We start from the raw sequence: 24466 nt of genomic DNA on the forward strand, positions 1-24466 counted from the left end.
ATTATTTGAGAATGTTGTACAATGTATTTTGATCACATTCATTCCAACAATATCCCTTAACTCCTTCTGAATCCAGCTTCATCTCTCTAACCTCCAACTTTTTTTTCCTTTCAATTTGTTTACATTTCATAGTACATGGACTCCAATTCGTGCCATTCAGATGTCTGGTACAGTTCACTGGAGCATGGCTGACCTGCCAGGAGCCAGAGCATTATAGAAAACCAATTATACTTCCCATAGAAGCCATCAACTGTTGGTAGCTTCTCAGGGTTGAATGTTTATTAATCCTTCCCACTCCACACCAGAGTGTTGACTAGCTTGATCATGAAGAGGCCACTACAACTACTGTAAGCTCATCAGTCCTGTCAAGTCTGAAAGAATACTGTTTCCCACCAATTTTCCCTGAACTCTGACTCTTAGATTCTTTCCCCCACTCCTGGGATGACCAGTCCTTGAGCCTTGGAGAAGGGGTTGCTATATAGATGACCCATTTGTGGCTGAGCTTTTTCTCTACACCTTGACTATTGTAACACTTCTGCATTGATAACCATCCACTGCACAGAGAAACTTCTCTGATGCAGTCTGAGACTTATCCTAGTCCCATTTCAGGACTGGTTGACCCTCGAAGTTCCCTAGTCACTGGTGGAGCTTCTGGAGAATGGAGAACCAACCCCTCATGATATCTTTTATTTACTAATGCAGTTCGGTAGTGTTTTTCATATGGTTTATGCGGATGTATTTTACTTTTAGTGTTCCATAAAAAGAATTTCTATGGGCTAATCTCTCCTACTTATCTCATTGAATTAGTTGACCTTTGTCTCCACTGCTTGACTGCCATGTTGTGTAGGCTATATGCAGCTATATGTGTTGCAGTTGCCTACCATGGCTAAAGATTAACTCATATTGACTTTTTGAAAATCATTCCTAGCCAGTAACTGTCTCAAAAAACCAAAGAGCTCCATCCACACCAAAGAATATGTTTTACTAAATTTATCCTAAATCAACTCTAATTTCTGACTATTCTTGTTTTACAGTTTTCCACAAAGCCATGTCCCTTGTGTCTCCTTCCATCTCTTGCTCTGATCAAACCCCATTATGCTGTTTCTGTGATAGTTTAACCACAGCCTTTATTTGCCCACAGTCTTAACTTTTCCTTCAAACCCATGAATCACATTACAGGCTCACACCGTCTGATTGAAACTATTTGTAGCATACATGTTGTATCGAGAGTTCTCTGGAGATAGACTTGATATTTAGCCCTTTGAGAACTGTACCAGAATTACATGGAAGGATGGAATGAGGAGGAGAATATCTCCTTACAGAGTGTTCTGAGTGACTTTGTCTTTTTGAGAACTTTATGTTTCAATAATAATTGGAGATACGGAACTTGGTACTCACAAGGAAATCACTTCTTTGATCTGGTGCAACTAAAGAATGATGGGGCGGGGGGAATAATTTACCATGGAGTAATTTGAATAGAAGGAATGAGATGGTATAAGCAAAATCTGTCTCTGTGTCTCTGTCTCTGTGTCTCTCTCTCTCTCTCTCTCTCTCTCTCTCTCTCTCTCTCTCTCTCTCGTGTGTGTGTATCTGTGTATTTATATGTGATTTTCCTTGCTGTTATAGTTCTAGCTTGGTTAAGTATAGGCAAGTTATACAGACCTGTACAACTACTAGCATAAAAACTTTACAGCATGCTTTAATGTCATCACATATTTTCTTTAGGCTGTGTATTTTCTTCAGGTTTCACACTATTTCAAAGTTTGCAAGGCTCAGTCTACAGAATAGTTGTAACTATATGGTGTAAGTTCTATGGAGACTATAAATATTGCATTAAATCTAGTGTGGTATGCATTATTTAGATGGGACTCCTGTGGCAATATAGTAATATCAAGCCACATATAAATTACTATACCTTAAAATGGCATTTATAAAGCAAGGCATGTTTCAGCATAAATGAATTTTATACTGTAGCCAATATAACTCTTCAGAAGAAATTACTTTAATTGCATCCATGTTTTTCTCTCTTCCTCATGATGCTATTCTTTTTTGTATACATTTTTAATCATTAATTTAATAAACAGAGAGTAAGAAAATTTCCAGTATTTACTGTTATGAAGTTTGACCTAGTATAAGAATATTCCATAATCATGAAGTTAAAGACACTGTAAATTTTGTATCACACATATATTTGTGCTGAATTTCTAAGCAGTAAAGAAGTTCTGAGAGAAGACGTTTTGACCTTTCCCCTTAATTTAAACAAACTTTTAAAAATTCAACATTTAAAATGTTTATTTCCCAATGATAGCACTGTAGAAAATATTTTAAAACTAAACTGCATATTAAAATTTTAAATGGAAGACAGATTTATTCAATTAAATCTCATTGCAAAAAAATAATCTCACACATAGAAAGACAGTAGAATTTTTGCAAAATGACTTTGCTTATTTAATATTAATCTTCCCCCTTTCCCATTACAGAATGTGTAATGATACAAGCATGATCTTTGTAAATATAAGCATGATCTTATATTTACCTATTTCTCCATCTTTGTCCTATGACTTTTTTCCACACAGATGAAGCATATGCCCTCTGAGATTCACATGCTTGGCATGTAGAAAAAGAAAAAGAAAGAATGAAAATCTTTACTAATTTCAAAGAAACATGGCTTAAAGAGAAAAGCAATCGGGAGTGACCTACACTTCTTAGATGATATAGCTACCAAATCATCCTCAAACTGATGAATTTCATAGATGACGTATAGCACTCTGAGTACCTCTGTTTGTGTATTTCTTATTTTCCATGCTCACACTCTGAGAATATCCAAACTGTAAGGATTTAGAGGAATGCATTAACATCCTCAATCTTTTGTGGGCTCATGCCTGATAAATGTCACTTCTTCTCACTTTTCTGTCTGTAAAACTGAGTCACAGTCGTGTGTTATTCATCATGTGTGTGCCTTTGACCTACCAACTCCTGACATGGAGAGCAGATGCTATGTGCCATTAACTCAATTGCTGTGGATTCTTTGAATCATTTAATGAAAGGGAGTACTTTGTGTCATCAAGCAGCCAATGAAATATGGGTTTTATTTTACTGTTTGGATATTATAACACCCTTACAGGGAAGAATATGGTGAAATTTACCTAGAAGTATATTTTGATCTATTTTGCTAGGATTATGTCCTGTTATGATTGTTTTATGGTTTTTGTTTTGCTTTGTTTTGTTTTAGTTCTTTTTGAGGTAGTGTGGCTCAGACCTAGATCTTCTCCATACTAGGCAAGCACTCTATCCTTGAACTACAGCTACATTCCTCTCATGCTAGGATTCTTTGCTTAAAATTATGGCGTATAAGAGAGTGTGTTGTGAACATAAAATTAAGATGGCAAGATGCTCATCAGATAAAAGCCCATGCTGCTATACCTGATAAGCGGAGTTTGATCCCTGGGTCTTGGGGGTAGAAGGATGCATTCAGCCTCTGCTGGTTGTCCTCTGACTGCTACATTTCACATGTACACAGTGATCAGTGAGTAAGATATAGCTGAAACAGAGAAGATACGTATGGCTTTAATATGTTGAGATTCTTTGCGAACTCATGAGTAGTGAAGACAGCAGCCTTCTGATGTATAATCAGTTATTATTAATCTTCCTTATCACAGTGGAATGTTGTAGTTTTTGAGGCACAAAAATGAGCACATAGTGTGTGTGTGTGTGTGTCCATTTAGGGTTGGCACACATCATTGATAGCATAAATATACTATGTCACAAACTACCAGTGATAAAACATGGACTGAACTCATATTCTGTCCATGGTGCTGGGAGTTTGGGGCTACAGAACTGATTTAGGAATAGCAATCAGACTTCAGATTCATTAGGGTCTAAGGTAGTCTGCAATATAAAAGACACTTCACATTTTCTGTTATACTTCCTTACTTCAATGATATTTCTAGGTTTATATTAAGTTAATAAATAATATTATCTTTTTTCCTGATAAAAATTATAAATTGTTTGTAGAGGCCAGTACGGCAGCCCCAAACTGTCTTCTGATTCATGTGTAAATATGCAGTGATACACCATTTGAGAGTGAGTGCTGGAATACATTTGGCTATTTTCAGGGCCTCTTGGGTATCTGCCTCCTCTACTGATGCCTAACTGTTTTTATACTCCAACATTAAAACTGTAGTACATAATACTTGCAAATGTGGCTATTTAACCTTGTTTAAATTTATTACAATTAAACAAAATTAAACTTTCATGTTAATAATGTGGGTTATATTTCCATTTCCTCATATCTACACGAGGCTAATAGCTGTCAAACTAGACACAACAGGTATTATACAATTTTATTTGAAAGGACTGATCCAAGATACAATTACAGTTGAATCTGTAATTGTTTTTTCATTTTTGAAATTATAATATAACTACACTACTCTTCTGCTTCCCTTTCTCCTTCAAACCCCTCCCACATAGCCATCTCTGTCTTCTTTCAAACTCGTAACCTTTTTTTTCGTTAATTGTTGTTACAAGCACATATGTACATGTACATTCATATTTAATCGTAAGCATAACCTGCTCTGTCTATATAATGTTATTTGTATGTATGTTTTCAGGGCTGATCATTTGCTATATGTGTGATAAATTCATAGCAAAACCCTATTTTTCCCATATTGTTTGACTTTCCAGCAATTGAAACAGCCAAGACTATGTATCTAATCCACTCTGGAGAGTATTTGAAGCAGCTTCTTTTGGAGCTTGACAGTATTCAAACGAGTCCTCCACATAGATGGTTGCAATCCTTTCCTTCCTTTCTGGATACTTCTTGGAAAAAAATAGTTCTCACTAGGAAGTAAGAGAAAATGAATAGAATTCACGTTTGAGCCCTGCTTATACATCCCAGTTCCCAAGGATGTCACCCTGTCATGTTTTTTGCTGTTGTCTAAAGCAATGTTGCCCAAGAGACCTTTCAAGGATAGAAAATGTCCTATACGCTTATATGTTTTATAGTATGTTAGCTGTGTGGCTATGGGACATTAAAATGCACCTAGTACCATTAAATCTTCAATTAGTTTAATGTAATCATGGAACAATGCATTCTGGGTCTTGTGGTAAGAATCAAATGATTAGATATATTTTATATCAAGTTAGCTCTGAATATCAAACAGACAGCAAAGAGAGACTACCCATGAGGTCTCAGGATGCTCGCTTCCCAGGCAAATACAATGCAGCTATCTGTTAAGTCCTTCTGGATTGTACAGACCTTCTGAGCTTCCTGGGATAACACCTGCAGTCCCAGGGCAGCTATGGAATTTGAATAGACAATATCCAGCAATGCTTGTGTGTTCAAGAAGTCAGGAGAGGAAGGACGAGAAGGTGAGCAAGGAGCTCACACCCTCCCCTGGTCTATCAGTCTGTGTTCAATTTGTGCTTCTCATGACTCCTAAGAAAAAAGTACAAGGGAAAGGAGGGGTTGAGAGAAACTGTCACATTATGCACTGTCCTGCCTCATTAGCAGCACTGCAGCCCAGAGCTTAAGATAGTAAGAAGTAATTGCTGTTCATGTTTTGTAGCTTCCTCCAGCAACAAGAGCAAGGCGTTGTTTACATGCAAACACCACTTCACCTTTATCAAGAATAACAAATAGACTCTTAGCCTGGAACAAGGCATGCTGACCGCTCCTCATTTTTCCTAATGCAGTCACCTAAAATTAAATTATAGAATCCCACTGTTTATCACATACAAACAGATTCTGTGATTACAACTAAATCCCAAAATAACTGTGTTCTCGTTCTCAGTCTTCCCATATAAACTGAAGCCTTATTGCGTGTAGAGAAAGCACTAATTTTAATGTCAAGAGAAAAGCAGAGTGAGTGACCACTCAGAAGATTCCATGATTTTCTTTGACACAGAGGCTCTTCAATTTATGCAATCATTAATAAAACATATGTTAAAAAAAATAACCCGGCAATTTAGAGATGGAACTGTAATCCCTGTATCAGTTAAAACACAGTTTCAGCTGTGGGCTGAGCACATGGTGACACCTGGCAGCCGTTTGAACTTTGCGTGTTTTATGTTGTGACCCAACCACTTTGTGAAATTGAAGCTGCCCAACAATCATTTGTGTGAGCTACTCTTCACTGGCCATTTAGTATTTCATTTTTTCCCTCACAGATAATTTTCGTGACTTCTTTTGGGTTTGATTTAATGTCTAATCTTGCTTAATGAATAAAAAGAGCCTGGCCGTTAAACTTTCCACCCATGCACACCCACATGTGGTTTTATGATATTCTAACTACTGAAGTGCTCCATTTACATTCTAGAGCTATTTTTATTCCACAGAATAGTTTTATAGATAGAGCTCGTTGTGGGGAAATATTTCTATTTACTTCAATAGTAACAATTTCAAATACTGTTTTAATGTCTCTTTACCCAGTCATCATCTTTGGTATGTAAATTTTCACTATACTATTTGGTCTTACTGCTTTCTTGAAACTGACTTACTGTTAGTCTTAGTTACTTTGTGCAATAAAGTTCTGTTCCCCTCAGAGAGTTCCTTCTCCCTCCCCTTCATCTCTGAGAGTGTGCCCCGCCCCCTCCTGTATCCCCTCACTCTGACACATCAAGTCCCTGCAGGAATAGGCATATCCTCTCCCACTGAGGTCAGACAAGGAATCCAGGGAGATTGAGTTGCATATTTGCTACATACGTGTAGGGGGGCCTCAGTCCAGCCTGTGTATGCTCTTTGTTTGGTGGCTCAGTCTCTGAGAGTTCTTAGCTGTCCAAACTAGTTGATAATATCGGTCTTCCTGTGGAGTTCCTACCCCCTTAGGGCCTTTAATTCAGGGAATTTTTTTTGTTTTAAATTTGCAAACCTATTTTAAAATTTATCATTGTAGATGTGTTCACATATGGTACCTTGGCTTGGGAATTAAAGAAATTTCCTGTGTCTATAAAATTATCTCATAGGCAAGTTGGACATCCATATAGTCATTTTTATTTTAGAGACTCAGGAGAGTATTTGTGAAAATAGTCATGAGGAATAAACCCACGGAAGAGCTGAACTACTTATATTACAGGCATTTGTCTCCCGATTCCTCCAGTTTCATCACCGATCTGCCCCTCTCACCCATGAGCTCTTCTGTATTATGCAGAGAGGAATGTAATGTGTGTGACAGAAGTACAGTTTTCCTCAAAGACACAGATTTATTCACATACATAACATGTAATACATACATACATAATACATACATACATACATACATACATATTTTCATCTTATTCATATAAATGTCCATATATATTCATGTATATGTGCATTTCTATTATTTACTATAAGGAACTGGCTTATAAGGTCATCATAACTGACAGTTTCTAAATGGCCCTCACTCAGGATCATGGCACATGTGAGTCATGTTGGAATCCCCCTTCTCTACAAGCTATTCCCTCCATCCAGCTTTAAATTTTTTGTTTAGTCACCGCAAATCTCGTTCCATTTATTGCTACAGCAGAGACACAGCCTGCCTTCTGCAACATGATTATACAGTGAAATCAAATATAAATGAAATAACTTTGGGGGAGAGGGTGGGGTAGGTAAAAGGAAGGCCTAGTACTTGCCCACATATTTGGCCTTCTTGGTTTAGTATCCTTCTCCATTCTTCGATTAAGTAAAGCCCCAAGGCATTTGCCAACTGAGCATACATACAAGTTTTATGCACTGGGATAATACATAGAATGCAGTTTTAGTTGTTATGATGCAGATTCTGTGAACACATTCTATATACAATTATTTACTTTCATTCTTCATAGTCTTGTTTTTAAATCTCTTTTCTCTTTCTGTTAATCAGTAGTTTACGCTTTGCACATGGGGCAGGGATGGGAAGTTGTCCCATGTTGCAGAGGATCATGATGATTTCAAGGACTCTGAATTTGGATTGACAGGGAACTCGTGTTTCTTGAAATATTCAGATTAAAGCAAGAGAAAACCAGACACACAGATAGTAGGTTAGAAGGTATTTCACAGAGTTCTTGTGGAGGACCTATTTTAATAATTCATTGAGTATGAAGAATGTTGTACTTTGCACATGGCATGCCCAGAACTACAGAGCCTGGGCTGTCTCTGCAGCAAGGCTGAGAAATCGCCCGTGTCTTTATGTTGTATTATTTTCTTCAGATTTACTGGTAGCAAGGAGAAGTAGCACAGATGGCTGGGAGAGATGAGAACTGTTCCCTGAGTGAGGGACCTGTGCTTATAAATATTTTAATATCCAGCTTAGTCTTCTCAGCCTCCTTTGCTTGCATTTTTGTTTGCTAGGAGACTAGGTGGAATTGAAGGCAGGCTGGAAGACTGTGTAAGATTCAGAATGTTAGTGTGAATATAGCAAAGCCACAAGCTTGTTCTTGGCAGGGTAGTGGATTCTCTGAAAAGAATTATTACCCTATTGGAGATGCAGTGCCATGACTGAAAGATGGATTTTTAATATTTTATGTGTATTAATTATTTTGGCAATTGTAAACATAAATTCAATATATTTAGATCTTATCTAGAACACACTCCTTCTGGGCCCCTAAAAACTCCTTCCAGTTTCACATCTTCTATGTTTTATTTTTCATTTCTTTTAAGTTATATTGTCTACTTATTCCAATGAATGCTGCCCATATGTTCATAGGTGGTGCATAGGCAATCCAAAGTGGCTAGCCCTTAGGGGAAAAAACACCCAGTTGTCAATAGCTTCTCAGAGCACGTGAGGCTCAGGAACTACCTCAGTCCCTACTGGAATGTTGCTTGGCTCCATTTAGTGCAGGTCTTGTGCCGTTGCCCACATATGCTGTAAACTCATGACTGCAGAGGTCCCTTCATGTACAGAGGCGCTATTTTCCAGAAGTCTTCCAGGACCCTGCATATCTATGGATTTTCTTCCTTCTCTGCTGTAATACATATATATATATGTATGTATATATTACATATGTATATATGTATTCCTATATATGTATATGAATCCTAACTTGGATTTTTTTCTTTAAATTCACTTTACATCCATTTTGCTGTATCCCCTCCCAGTTACCCCCTCAGCCATTCCCCTCATCCCTCCCCTTCTCCTCTAAGAGAATAGAGATTCCCCCCATATCCTGCCCACCCTGGTACATCAAGTCTCTATAGTGCTAGGTGCTTCTCCCACTGAGGCCAGACAAGACAGGCAAGTTTGGGGAACTGATTCTGCAGACAGACAACAGCTTTAAGGGTAGCCCCTGCTCTAGTTGTTCAGAACCCACATGAAGAACAAGCTGTAAATCTGCTACAGCTGTGCATCTGCTACAAGCTGTACATCTGCTACATACACACGGTGTGTGTGTGTGTGTGTGTGTAAGTCCCATCCTGTGTATGCTCTTTGGTTGGTGGTTCAGTCTTTGAGAAACCCCAAGGGTCCATTAGTTGACTTTGTTCATCTTCCTGTGGATTTCCTATCCCCTTGGAGCCTGAATTCCTTCCCCTAATTCTTCTGTAAGAGTTCCCAAGCTCCATCTAATGCTTGGCTGTGGGTCTCTGTACCTGTCTGAGTCAGCTGCTCGGTGGATCCTCTCAGAGGACAGCCATGTTAGGTTTCTATCTGCAAGCATAGCATAGTGTCATTAATACTGTCATGGATTGGTGCTTGCCCATGAGATGGATGTCTAATTTGGTTGGTTGTTGCTTGGCCATTCTTTCGGTCTCTGATCCATTCCCTATTCCTGCATCTTTTATTTTATCACATTTTACTCAATTTCATTTACTTTTCACTGCTTAAATACTAAAAGAAAAAATTTCTCAGGGTGTAACTTATTTTATGTTCCAGATTATTCTTTTAAAAAATTTTTGATATTATAATTTAATTAAAACATTTCTCCCTTTCCTCCCTCTAAGGCCTCCCACTTACTGCTTTCAACTCTCTTTCAAATTCATAGCCTCTTTTCTCATTAAGTTCTATTATACACATATACATACATATACAAATGTACATGTACATACACCTACAGGAACATTCACATGTACATATACATACACTTGTACATACATACACATGCACATGTACATACACACGTACATGTACATACAGATGTACATGTATATATGCATGCACATGCACATACACATGCAATACACATGTACATGTACATGCACATATATGCACATACATATACAAATGCTATTGTACACCTATTCCTAAATATAGCCTTTTCAGTCTTTATGACATTACCTGTATATATGTTTTCAGGACTGACCATTGTGCACTGGACAACCAGTTGTGTGCTCTTCCCTGGGAGTACCACCTCTTCATTCCCAGCTTTCCTAAGTTGCCCACAGTTCTTTGTGTCACACTGAGGCATCATGGGATTTTCTCCATTCTATATGGCACGTTACTATTCATTATAGCACATGGACATTCTCAAATGCAGTTCTGAAGGTGAATAATCTAGGTTATAACTCCCACTCCTTCAACATTTGCTCACTACGTACACTTTGTTTGACATTTACCATTTCCTTTAATATTGTGTTCTGTGTACAGTAGATAAGTGTATTCTGTGAGGCAAGTGTGGATGTGGGGGCTGGAGTCTATAGTTTTACAAACTCTAGTGCCAAAGATGACCCATCACTTCCACCTAAGCCTCTCATTGGTCAAGCAAGATTCTAGATTGTTTTCTGAACTTCCTGCTGTGACAATCTGTGTGATAAAACTGGTTTTCTCTGGTAATGATATGTTTATTCTGATAATATATAACTTGAATAGACTTGAATAGAATGGTTGACTGATGTTTTGGCATTGAAAGCTGTTCTAATGCTACAGTGGAAAGAAAGGCATTAGCAGACATGGATAGCTACTCCACCTCAAGGTACAACTTTTTCTTGCAAAAAAGGAATATTGTAATGTTACATACATTCATACAGAGTATGTACAAATAATTGTGCTTTGAACTATCTTTATGATACACATAACACTAAGGCTGCATCTTCTTTATATATTACAAGTGTATTCAATAGACTGTGTTCTAGTATGATTCCTGTTGCTGTGATAAAAACACTATTAAAATCAATTTAGGCAGCAAATGGGTTACTTGGCTTACACTTCCAGCACACAGTTCAGCACTGGGGGGAGTCATGGCAAAGAGCTTAGGCAGGAACTGTGGCAGAAACCATGGAGGAATGCTCTTTGGTGGTCTCTCCCTGGATAATACTCAGCTTGCTTTCTTAAACAACCTGGGTCCACCTGCTTAGAGATAGTGTCACCCACATTTGGCTGGCTGTCCCGTATCAATCATCAGTCAGAACAATCTTTCCTTGACATGGCTATTGCCAATCTGATCAAAGAAATTCTTCATTTGAAACCTCCTCCAAGGTTAACAATTGTTCTTGAACTTCTTGCTATATATGAAAGACATTACTTTTTATGCTAGTAGCATCTATGAAAGTGGTATGTGTGCATGTATTATGCATGTATGTTGTGTATGTGTATGAAGGTGTTGTGCAAATAGTTGCTAGCTCTGGGCCTAGTTTATTTGCTTTTATGTATTTACTGAGTTCACATACATATTTATGTTTGGCCTTGACCTCTTACTCAACAGTGAGTCCAATACTGTCGTAATTGTCAGTTTCTGTCCCCATATCAGTAGATATATCAGCTCTCCTTGTGAGGACGGTCAGGCCATAATATGCTCTAAATGATGTCTACCATCATAGGATCTTAAGCAGTGCAGGAACCCACTCTTCTTTCAGCCAAGAAACAGAGGGTTGTGTTTTCACCTAGGAAATTTGCCACTCCAGTGACAACTTCTCAGGAAACATATTATACAGCTAGAGAAGTGTTGAAATTAATTTGTTATAGGTTGACACTTAACCAGTAGGATGTAGAATAAAGCATTGAAACTTGGAAGTTTTGCATACTTAGTAATAAATTGCAATATCAGAAACATACTAAAAATAAAGTTCAAATAGCCCTTGACCACTTGATTGTGAGGTTCACTTATTTCTGTTGCCCCTTAAATAAACTCTGGTTTTTTAAAATCTACCTTAATGTATTGTGATAGTAACTTTATGTCAATTATTTGTTTTTAACCTGAGAGCTACTCAGTGCCCATTTGGTGTTTCAGTGTTCTGGTTTCATCCTATATTTGAATTTTCCTCAATGTTAAATAATCACATATTGATGTTTCTGGACATGTACCTCTCAGTGTCGTGTTAGAGCAAACAGAGCTGTCTATGTACTTCTCTCTATAGACTGTGACATTGAAAGAATGCAGTAAGTTTTATCTCACCCTCTGTAGAATGCGGTCAGTTTATCTCAAGATAGAAAGGCCCACTTTTTTGACCATGTTTCAGAAAACATCTCTTATTCATTGGCATTGTATCCTTGTCAAGACTGTATCCTTGCTTGTGTATCCACTTGGACTCTCCCACATGAAGTTCGGCTACACTGTCATCTTATGCCTTCCCTTCATCACCCAAACCTCTCATTAATATTTCTGATGATAATTTATAGGCTTCATAAATCATAAGCACACCTATTAATATTACATAGAAATAGTAAGCACTAATATCCATGTAGAGCTGCATGCTTATAGTAAAGCCTGAAACATTATCTATTAGATTGTCCAGGCTGAGGTACCATGCAGGTCTATCAGACCCAGTCTCCTTGCCTTGGTCTTCCAGGCTTGGCTTTCTGGAGCTTTCTGGAGCTTTCTGGAGCTTTCTGGAGTCTCGTGCTGGCTTTGTCATTTGTTTTTGCACTCAATTTGAATTTCCTACAATTGGAGGTCAGAGAATGTGACTCCTCCATTTTTAACCTTCTCTTCTTAACTCTCCACCTCCCTCTTTAATCTAAGCTTCCTACCCTCATTTTCTACTGACTAATTGCTTCTCTGATAAATGTTGTATCTTAAAAGCTAGACTTTGGGAAAACTGAGACTGAGATTAATGTGGGCCAAGATTGTGAATACCTCAGATGAAACGTGGAGTGGGCTTCAGCACAGACCCATTGATACAAGGCAAAGGCAACAGACAACGCACATTGGTACACACCATCAATTATGGTTACACTTAACATTCCTATGTGTTAAAGATTCTCCATCTTCTGAATTTATTAGCTTGGTATTTAGCATCTTTCACGGACAAACTAGCAAAGACAGATCATTATTGCTAGCTAAATTAGCGTCATGAAAATGTGGCCAGGAAAGGTCACAGAAAAGAGAAAGGGATCCAAGCAGTACATCCCGCTGTTCATCAGCATCACTTTCAAAAGGCAAACCAACTCCTTAAATTAACTTGGCTAAAGGCTAGAATTTGGATAAAAGTTAATAATTTAAACCTAAATGGCAGGATTTGGTATTCCTTTGGTTAAAGCTGAGATAACATGTATGCATGCAGAGTATTGAAATTGTCCTTGAGAGAAATGAATGTCAAGGAAACTTTGCCCAAGCCTACTATCTGTGATATTTCATTAAAAAATTAACTTTTTGAAATTTTTATATTTAAACCTCTTATTCTTCATTTTATTTTATTTATTTTTTTATTTTATTTTATGTTAAGCTGGTAAACTCAGAGTTGCCTCCGAAGGACTTCAAACATTCTGTAGTTCATCTGATAGAGTTAATGAATAGTTCTATTATGTGTACTTTAAAGACAACAATAAACATGCCTATCACTTTGTATTCTTAACAGAAACCAGGAATTAAAAGAACTTGGTGACCTTTCCCCACACTGGGACAACCTACGGAAAAATGTCCTTTCTCACTGTGATCAAATGGTGACTATGTACCAAGACATTCTGACAGAACTTTCCAAGGAAACGGGTATGAAGCAGCAACTTCAGTTACCCAGATTACATTTCATTAACTAATGTCACAAAGAAGCTATGACTAGACCTGTGGATGCAGAGGTAGAAGAGCCGACGATGAAGCTCTTAACTCTCTCTTACCTTGGTATCTACAGCAAGGAAGAATAGACTATTGTACTCTGCTTTATAGTATTGTTAAAGTGATATAATAACGACTGAGGGAATTTTTAAAATTAATGTATGTGAAGAATGTGAAGGGATTATTGTTTTCCTTTCTGAAGTTCTTGAAACATCTCTTATTTTTTTTCCATGTGTATTGTTGAGGGCACACACACTACATATTCATTTGTATGTCTTTTTGTTCAATTGTTAACCATTTCTGATCTTTATTTTTCTAGGGTCCTCTTTCAAATCCAGCAGCAGCAAAGGAGAGAAAACATTAGAATTTGTTCCAATAAATCTACACTTGCAACGGATGCAAGTGCACAGCCCTCACCTGAAAGGTATTGATATTCCTTCAGGAGTGTCAGACTGTGTCAGTGTGTGTGTGTGTGTGTGTGTGTGTGTGTGTGTTTGTGTTTAGAAAGTTTGATGATTGGCAGACTCCCTAATTTAAGAGTTAGATGAGCATGAAGAGGAAGCAACCAAAGCTGATGCTGGTCCACACTGGTGAAAGAAAATAACGCCATTGGTGCTTTTCATGGAACAGCTTATAAATGTTGTACTTGATCTAACTTAGAGACAGAAACTCAGAGTCTTAGCTCCCTAAGTAGCATCATAATGGCTGGGAGGTAATACTCTTATTACTGCTTTAATTGGTTAAGAGAAGAAAAGAAAACAAGCTTCATGTTGTTATCTTTGGTACAGGCCTAAACTCCAGAATGAAGCCGTATACTGCTTATCTGCTTCTGTGGCAGTTAGCAGTAACATACATGCTCTTCCTTGTGGGAACAAGCCAGCTGGGCAGAGCTTAGTCAGTGGAAAGTGGGAGAATGTTTTGCCTGATCTCCTGTTCAGGAGGTTCTCAAAGCATAGCTGAGCTATGTCTCAAGTGACTGGTGCATCATATTAGAGGTAGACAGCAATGAACTAGGGTAGGCACACTGTCTTTAGCATCTGATTCCCTGAATTAAAAAGAAAATAACAGGAGACTAAAAGGAAGGAATTTAGGGGAAAAAGAAAGCTTGCTCAGCTAGCTAATTTGGATTGGCATGGTTATCCAATGACTTACATAATGAAATTCTTCAAATGAGGGTATTTAGACAACCAACAATTCAAGTGTCAGCCAAGCCATGTATCCTTTGAGCCAGAGGGGAACCCTTCCTTCATTATTAAGTGGTTGCTGATCTTTTTATGTGAACATAAACCTTTCAAATTCTGCATCTTTACATGTTACCTGCTTTTCTTCTCTACATTATTTTCCCCTCTTCCCTCCTTCATCTCTTCCTCCCTCCTGCCATCCTTCTCCTGACTTCCACCCTTCCATTTCTGCTCAGGTTTCTTCCATAAGAAATGTAGGCTATACCCCAATGATTTGTCTTCATCTCAAGTTTGAATGTAAAAACTCTGTTTCTGAAAAACTGTACTGATAGTGGGCAGATTCTCCAAATGCCAGGCTAATGCTTAGCTCATGGAACAGGTGACTGAGCAGAACTAATGCTATGTTGTCTCCTACTGACAAATGAAATAACCTTCAGTTAGCTTCAGGTGCTTTCAGACTATTAATTTTTCATCCTTATTAATGACTTAAGTGTAACAAATACCCAAAGCAATAGAGAGGCTAGACACGATGAAACGACAACAGAAACAGAAGCAAAATCTCCAGAAATTCTTTTAAGTGCACACTCCAGAATACTTCAATGTGTTTCATTTTTACAGTCCATCAGTTGTCAACACTATAAGATACAGATTCTTATAATATTATAATAATCAGTTGTAATTCTTTTTTATGTTAGATATAATAATGAAAGCACTATATTTGGGGTATAAAATGTAATGAATTCAAATTAAGGTAATTGTTTTTCTTTAAAGAAGTAATACTTTAGTGTTAGTTCAGGGCTCTTAATACTGTAATTGATAGTGTAATTGAGCAGCAACAATGTAGCTGGTCTATTTGAAATGTATATAATTGAATTCTTCTATGTGTCTGCATTATCCATGCATTACTAATTTTGAATATCAGTGCTCTGTAAATCTTAGATATATCTTACAACTTTACTCTAGTCATTTAAGTAAAACTTATTAAAGGGTGTGATGCCATAGTATGTGTTATAGAAACCTGGAGAAAAGACAGGAAGGAAGGAGGGAGGGAGGGAGGGAGGTAAGGAGGGAGGGAGGGAGGGAGGGAGGGAAGGAGGGAGGGAGGGAGGGAGGAAAGAGAGACAAAAAGGCAGACGAAGAATTAACACTTGTCCTAACCTGAGACAATGAAGCTTATCTCCTGGGCCCTATTTTGAGTTTCCTGAGGCAACCCAGTCTATGAGTTTAACTCTAAGTGTATTCTAGGGAACCAACCACTGGTTATCTTTTCTACGTCTTTTAGCTACTAGTCTATTGCTGTGAAGAAACATCATGACCAAGGCAACTTATAAAAGGAAGCATTTAATCAGGGGCTGCTTTGTTTTAGAGGGTTAGTTCATGATTGTCATGGAACATGGAAGCAGGCAGGAAGGCATGGAGCTGGAGCATTAGCCATCAGCAAGATGGCGACACAGAGAGGAAACAAGATTAGTTCTTGTATGGACTTGACTCTTAAAGTCCATTCTCCATTTACACAGCTCCTACAAGGCCGTACACCTCAACCCTTCCTAAACATTCCACCAACTGGGAACCAAACACTTGAAAATAAAAACATATGGGGACCATCTTCATTTAAACTCATATTAAGAAAAGGAAAATCATAGATATACTACTGAAGCCAGCCAAAAATGGGAGTCTCTCAAAGTCTTTTAGTTGCTGATTGAGTTCGGAGGGGATCTACAAGCTCAGAGTTTGCATAAAATAAAGCAAAACATCCAGCCAGGCTGTGCAGATGCTCGTCCATTGCTTTCTTTTGTTAGATGTTTCAAACAGTTGCTATTGAAAGTATCTTAATATCTACCTTAAAATGTAATAAAAAAAATCCATGTCACAGGTGTGACATTAGAGTCACATTCAACACCAATTATGTTTTGCAGTGTAACCGGGAGTAATAGCCAAATGGGAGAAGGAAGGAACTAGAGGAGCCGTTCGAGCTCCCTCAACTCTGTGTCTCAAAGGTTTAGCTGCATCGACCCTTCAGTAAGGATCACTTCTCTCAGATTTGCTAGGGATGATCATGATCTAGCTATTTAGAAATACAAACTCACAAAAGCCTGGTGATTCATTTCAAGTGGATTTTGGGTGCCATTTTGAAACCCAGATTATGTTTTAAATTGTTCCTTGATATGAAATCATCATGCAGAGATTTTTCTATTAACGCATTTTATAGTTGAAGAGATTTTAACAAGATCTCCTGTAAAAATAGAGTTATCTCATTTCTATTATTAAACACCACTAAAAGGCTACAAGAAAACTTTATTATGAATTTTCGAATTATTCTGTTCTCTGCAGCTTGATGTGACTCACCCATTTAAACCTTGCTTCCCCGAGGCATGGAACACATTGTCATTTTCACAAAACCAAAGACATTTTTGAGATATCGTATAATGTCAGTGAAGGAAAGAACATTTTTAAAGAAATACAAAGGAAGGGAGGCTTTAAGTACCTATTTTAGCGTTTTTACAAAAATCTTTTCTCATACAGTACATCCTGACCTCAGTTTCCTCTCCCTTGTCTACTCCCAGTTGCCCCTCACCCCACCTCTCCTCTCCTCTCCTCTTACTTTTCCAGTTTCCTTTCAGAAAAGAGCATGCTTCCTGGGGTATCAACCAAACAGGCCATAACAAGCTCCTCTAAGACTAGGCACAATTAAGAAAAGAGTAATAAAGACAGGCAAAAGAGTCAGAGACATCCCCCACTCCCACTCTTGGGAGTCCGACAAGAATACCAAGCTGCATAACCATAACAAATACGCAGAGGACCTAGGTCAGACCCATGCAGACTCCCTGACTGCTGCTTCAGCCTCTGTGAGCCCCTCTGAGCCTGTTCAGTTGATTGCATGGACCGTGTTCTCCTGGTGTTCTAGACCTCTCTGGCTCCCACAGTTTCTGCTCCTACAGGTTCCCCATTCAACCTTGCTTTAATGGTATTTTCTTGATGGCAAAGTTTGAAGAGTTCTGTTACATATGACTAAAAAACTATTACAATTATGAAGATACTCAGAGTGGGGTAAAATAGGAAAAATTTAAAAAAACAATACAATTTCTTGATATTAAATTGTTACCTTTCACTTTAGATTTTGTTAGTGATTCTATTCTCACCCTTCTGTCTGCTCCCGCCTAAAGAAAAATAATCAATCGTGGTTAATTCTAATTTTAAAGGAGTATGGCTAAGAATAAATGTGGTTCTTTAGCTGGACATTTTTCTTCATTATTTAGAAACCAGGAAATTAACCACCTGCATAGATCGATCTACTATTTTGTAGTAATTGCAAGTGAAATTCAAAGCTCTGGGATCCAAAGAGAGAAACCTAGTTGTTCTAATATTTATCAGTAATTGTTTATTCTCAAATGAGTATTACAAAATACTAAGTAAGCTTCTCTTAGATTAAAATTAAAAAGTAAGTTCCATAGAAAATACTGTTTTTTAAAAGTTACCTACTTTAATGTGACAAATTTTCTCCGAATTTGAGTTATGAATTGTATACTGTATAACAATGCACTATTATTTCAGATCATTGGACAAAGCTTGCATAGTCATATCCATAACTGTAGAACAAAGCTGCTAACTGGCGTTGAAACCCATGTCCATTTGCAGAAGATGACTCAATAGATGTCTTCAAGCACGTTTCTCAGAGTTACTTTTTGGGTTTCAATGTTAAAATTGAAAACTTTAAGCAAACCTGTTTAAAATGCGAAACAGAAAAAAGCGTTTCCATTAAAAATCATGAACATAGAATGGATTCATAATGATCCATGATTTCTGAGAGTTGAGTCTGGTTAAGAGGCAGAACCAACACAGCTCTAGACACAGACATGCCTGGTCAGAGACTTGTATGCTTTTTTCAATATCATGACACAGACAGTAGGTTTCCTTGTACAAGACTTATTGATCCTAATGCAAAAATTATATTTGAGTAAAACCACAGGAAAATGAATGAGATACTGTTTTAGAATTTAGAAAAAATACTATATATCTGTAGTTGGGTGATTTCAAATATTTCTATGAACGTTGAAGCTGAGTGATGCTTAAAGGTCTTTTCTCTCTTTAAAATATATCTAGTGATTATTTAGTTTCATAATTAGGTTACATTGGCCATGCTTTCACTTTGCAATTTAAAAAAAAATTTAAAATTCAGTTCTGAATTTTATTTCCTTTTTGATTTATAGTTATTGACACAACAATTTAATTTGTGCACTAAAGGGTTTTTTGGGTATATACACTGTGTGAGCATGTGGAAGTCAGAAACGGACACTGGGCTTTTTCTATCTCTTTCTATCTTGTTTTATTTTATAATTTTAACATTTTAAAAATTTAATTAAGTTTTTTTTTTTCTGAACTATTTTTCACGCTAGTCTCAAATGTTCGCCAATCCCAGTTCTGTCTCTCCACATTCTCTCATTTCATTCCTCTCCTGACACCTGATCCCTTCCACTCCTGCTCCAAACTTCCCAGAGTCCACCCACAAAATCTTTTTTACCCTTCCCACGGAGATCCATGCACCCTCTAGAGCCCTTCCTTCGTCTAACCTGTCCGGTCCATGCACTGTAGTTGGATTATCATTTACTTAACAGATAATATCTATATATAAATGAATAAATACCATATTTGTCTTTCTGGGTCCAGGTTACCTCAGGATGATTCTTTTTAGGTGGTTCCAGTTTATGGTCATGATGAATAAAGCTGCAATGGACATAGCTGAGCTTGAGCAGTTGCCCTCATGGTAGGATGGAGAATCCTTTGGGTTTATGACAAAACATGATATAGCTTGGCCTTGAGGTAGATCAATACCCAATTTTCTGAGGAACCACCAAATTGATTTCCATAGGGACTGTACAAATTTGCATCCCCACCAGCAATTGGAGGAGTGTGCCTCTTGCTCCACATTCTCACCAGCATGAGCTGTCACATGTCACTCTTTAATCCTAGCCATTCTGACAGGTGTAAGATGACATCTTAAAGTAGATTCTATTTGCATTCTCTTGATGGCTAGGAATATATTGCATTTCTTTAAGTGTTTCTTAGCCATTTGAGATTCCTCTATTGAAAATTATCTGTTTAAATCTATCACCATATTTTAATTGTATTATTTTATTTTTTATGTCTAGTTTCTTGATTTCTTTATATATTTTGGATGTTGAAACTCTATTGGATGTGGAGCTAGTAAAGGTCTTTTCCAATTTTGTTGGCTGCCATTTCATCTGATTGATGATTGTCCTTGTCATACCAAAACTTTTCAGTTTCATGAGATCACATTCAATTAATTGTTGATTTTGATGTCTGTGCTATCCGTGTTCTACTTAGGAAGTTCTCTCCTGTGCTAATGTGTTCAAGGTTATTCCTCATTCTGTCTTCTATCAGGTTTATGTTGAGGACTTTGCTCTACTTGGACTTTTGTGCAGGGTGACAAATATGGATGCATTTGCATTCTTCAATATGCAGAGATTCAGTTTGACCAGCACCATTTGATAAAGATGATTTCCTCTTCCCAGTGTGTTTCTGGTTTCTTTATCAAAATCAAGTGTTCGTAGGTATATGAATTAATGTCTGGGTCTTCAATTTGATTCTATTGATCAATGTATCTGTTTTTATGGCAACACCATGATTTTTTTTTAAATTGTAGCTCTGTAATACAACCTGAAACCAGGGATGGTAATTCATGAAGAAGTTGTTTTGTTGTTCAGGGTTGTTTAGCCATCCTGTTTCTGGTTTGTTCGTTTTGTTTTCTATTTGAAGTTTAAAATCATCCTTACATAATTTCTCCTCGCCCATCTTGCCCCTAACCCCTCCAATAAACTGCCTCTTCCTCTCATTCAGATGCATGCCCTCTTTTTAGTTGTTTTTGCATGTATATGTGCATATGTTTCTAGATATAAGAATACAAGTTGCTTAGCCCATAGTATGTGACCTTTATGCTTTCAGGGTGAACATTTGGTATTGGACAGCAAAGTGGTGTTCTCTTTTCTCTTGCTTTTTTTGTTTCCTGGCATTTATTTGCAAGAACAAACACATCTTGATTTTTTAGTAATATGTAAATATTCCCTAGATTTTCATAAACTCTACCATCTTTTGTTTTTAATTTACTTTTATTTTTTGTAAAAATATTAATATTTTGTAAAAAAAATATTGAAAATACTACAGCTGATAATTTCATTAAGTTCATTAGGAACAAGGTTCACTAAGAACAAAAAAACTCCTGTCAGCAAGTGCTTCTTGACATCAGCAATAGTGTCTGGGTTTGGTGTCTGCAGATGGGATGGATCCCTAGGTGGGGCAGTCTCTGGATGGCCTTCCCTTCAGTCTCTGCTCCACTCTTTGTCCCTGCATTGCCTTTTGACAGGAGGAATTCTGGATTAACATTTTTGAGGTGGCTAGGTGACCAATACAGACGTGGATGTATGCAGCCAAACATCTGAGAACAGGAACCCCAATGGAGAAGTTAGGGAAAGGACTGAAGGAGCAGAAGGGGTTTGCAACCCCATTGGAAGAAAAACAATGCCAGCTAACCAGACCCCCCAGAGCTCACAGGGACTAAACCACCAATCAAAGCGTACACTTGGGGGTCTCATGATTCCAGCTGGATATGTAGCAGGGGATTGATTGCCTTATCAGGCATCACTGGGAGGGGAGCCCCTTGATCCTGTGGACCCAGTGTAGGTGAAGGCTAGGGTGCTGAGGTAGGAGTGGGTGGGCTGGTGGGGGAGCACCCTCATAGTGGTAGGGGGAAGAGGACAGGATAGGAGGCTTGTGGAGGGGAAACTGGGAATGGGGATAACATTTGAAATGTAAATAAATAAAAATGAAAAATTTATAAATAAATAAATGTATAAATAACAAAGAGACTGTTAATCAATAGTGGGGGAGAGTGTGTAATGCAAATACTGCAACTTTTGGATAAACCTGTTTCTTACAATGGTATGGGCAACCTACAAAGCTAATTCATTTGTATAGGAGGATTGATCACATATGTAGATATGCTGATAATCAGAGGCCAGTTTCTTAGTGCCAGGCAAAGAGGTTACATATAAATTTTAAAATGTAGAGAAAAAAAAACAGAATCAGTTTTATACTTTTAGATTGAAGTCAAAGACACCACAGTGACTCATAATTTTTGTAGTTGTTGGCCTAGTATAGATAGATGAGTCAGTGAAAGAGGTTTTGGTGTGCAGTAGCTAACAAGTGTACATAAGTTTACTAATTCTATCCACTGACAGGAATGATGAAATATGATATTAAAGTAGAAAAGATCACACCTAATTCACACCTAATTCTCAAGGCTTGAGAATTAAGGTTTTATTTTTTCCTAATCAAACCACAACAGTTGTTTATTGAATCAACCCGTTGTGTCCTTCCACAATAGTCTCCATCTAATGAAGAGAGAGACGTGAGGACTGCCCTTATCTGTGGGTTAAAGATACATATTAAGAATGTAATTAGAGATTATACTGGTTAGGGCAAGTAAATTGGAAGTAGTGGGCTCTCCTCTACAGTACAAACTACAATAGGTGGTTGGCTAGATTTTCAGTGCTAGGCATGAAATTTCCTATATTGTGCATGCCTACAGTCATATTAAACAGCTGTTAGCTATAGCCCAGGTATAATTGCTATTATGCATGTAAAGGTTGCAGCTATAATTAATATTCCATCCTTGGTAATCTAGTCACATGGTGTTCATTGTGGTTTATAAGCTTCACATTGGTTGCTTTTCTCCATGGCACTTTCTGGTGTAATGAAAGCTAATCCTTTGGATGAAGTATTTTCTCTGGGGTAAAAAATAATTTCATTACTTATAAAACAAATATTCTACTATCTTAAAATGCTATAACTGAATTTATTAGACTTTTAAAAAGTTAACAAATTATTACAACACTGCAATTATTATTAAAGTCCATTAATTTATTGTTGAACCCATGCTATATGGGTCACATTGGAAATTGTATTTTATTTCTTTTAACCTTCTATTTTCAGAATGGAGATATTCTAATTTAATACAATAATAATTCAGATGGATCTAGACCGTGTAATTTTCAAGTAGCAATGATGTTTACCTGAGGCTAATAAAACAATTTATGTTTTCTCAGTAAGCCATATCTTAGAAACAACCAATATGTCAATATCAAAATCAATTTGAGAAACATCTTCTCTGAAATTAGATTTCTCAACAAAAATGTAGTTTAACCAGAGAACATTCACTCTGCCTTTCTAAGATGGATATCTTCCATTTGAATATAAAATGATGGCATGTTTTGAAGCCATAAATTTCAGGATCAAAAGATTTTCAATTTAAATGTATGAATTTTTGTTATAAAAAGCAAAATATCTAGTTAGAAACATACTGATACATTTGATTTCTCCACATATTTTATAATAAATTACAAATATATGTATTCAAAACTGTGTAAATTTTAGAACAGATAAGCAGAAAATGACTGGATAAAATTTTTTTAAAGTGCTAGTACTGTTCTGCCCTTGAGCAAAAATAAATTAATATTTTTTTCGTACATGTCTCTATAAGCTTTGGTTGAGAAATTGTTCATTATTGTTGAATTTCAATATGATTGCAAATTAAATGATGCAAAACTTAATAAAGTAAAACATACAAAAGACCAATTAACATGTTATCTCAGTAGTTAGGTGGAGGACTGAAGAACATGCTGTTCTGCACTGTAGCATATAATTAAGATGCAGTCATAAATCTTGGAAATATTATAACTTTTTGATGTGCGCAGGTGGCTTTTAGAAAGATTGATTAGTTCTTCTTGCCCCCTTGAGATGAGAGTTCATAGTTATTCATACAAATTGAAACAGAATAATTTCTCAAACTTCCCGCAGCATGGATACTCTAGTGCACAGTGTGTGCAGGAGACAAATGGTTGCTAAGTGTTCATCTCCTTGTTTCCATTCCAGATGCTCTCTATGATGTCATCACTGTGGGGGCCCCAGCTGCCCATTTTCAGGGATTCAAGAATGGTGGTCTTCGAAAACTACTCCATAGATTTGAGACAGAGAGAAGGAAGTAAGTAATGTCAGAAAGACAACAAATATTTCATTGATGATGTTATTCTTTCTTTGAATAAGTCTCTAGACAAAGTTCGTATTTTGGAGACCAGTCCATCCCAACAAATGGTTCTTAGCATTTTAACTCATCAGGAAAATTAAAGTTGCTGAATTTCTTAAAATTACTTGAGAACAGACTAGAACCAACAAAATATATGATTGGGCTTTCTGGGTGCTCTGTGGCAGAACACTGACCTGAAAGCTATGCTGCTCAGTCAGATATTCTGGCATCACTCTTGGGGAAGAAAAAGTCAGTTTCAGTGATAGGTCTATCAGACAAGGAATTTATTTCCTGAAGGTAAGTTGAGAGT

The 24466-nt window shown here is 37.2% G+C and overlaps 1 protein-coding gene across 3 annotated transcripts in view; it reads left to right on the top strand.

The window, feature by feature from the left end:
- The window catches only part of Inpp4b (inositol polyphosphate-4-phosphatase type II B), a 701452-nt gene that overhangs the window by 532137 nt on the left and 144849 nt on the right, over positions 1 to 24466 (top strand). For all 3 annotated transcript variants that reach the window (XM_028753430.1, XM_028753429.1, XM_028753432.1), the window contains 3 exons: positions 13685 to 13815; positions 14198 to 14302; positions 24006 to 24114. In XM_028753430.1, coding sequence (XP_028609263.1) covers positions 13685 to 13815; positions 14198 to 14302; positions 24006 to 24114 — 345 coding nt within the window. The remainder of the gene's footprint in view (positions 1 to 13684; positions 13816 to 14197; positions 14303 to 24005; positions 24115 to 24466) is intronic.

Source organism: Grammomys surdaster, unplaced genomic scaffold (genome assembly GCF_004785775.1).
Source record: "Grammomys surdaster isolate TR1022 unplaced genomic scaffold, NIH_TR_1.0 125947, whole genome shotgun sequence".
NCBI classification, from domain to species: Eukaryota; Metazoa; Chordata; class Mammalia; order Rodentia; family Muridae; genus Grammomys; species Grammomys surdaster.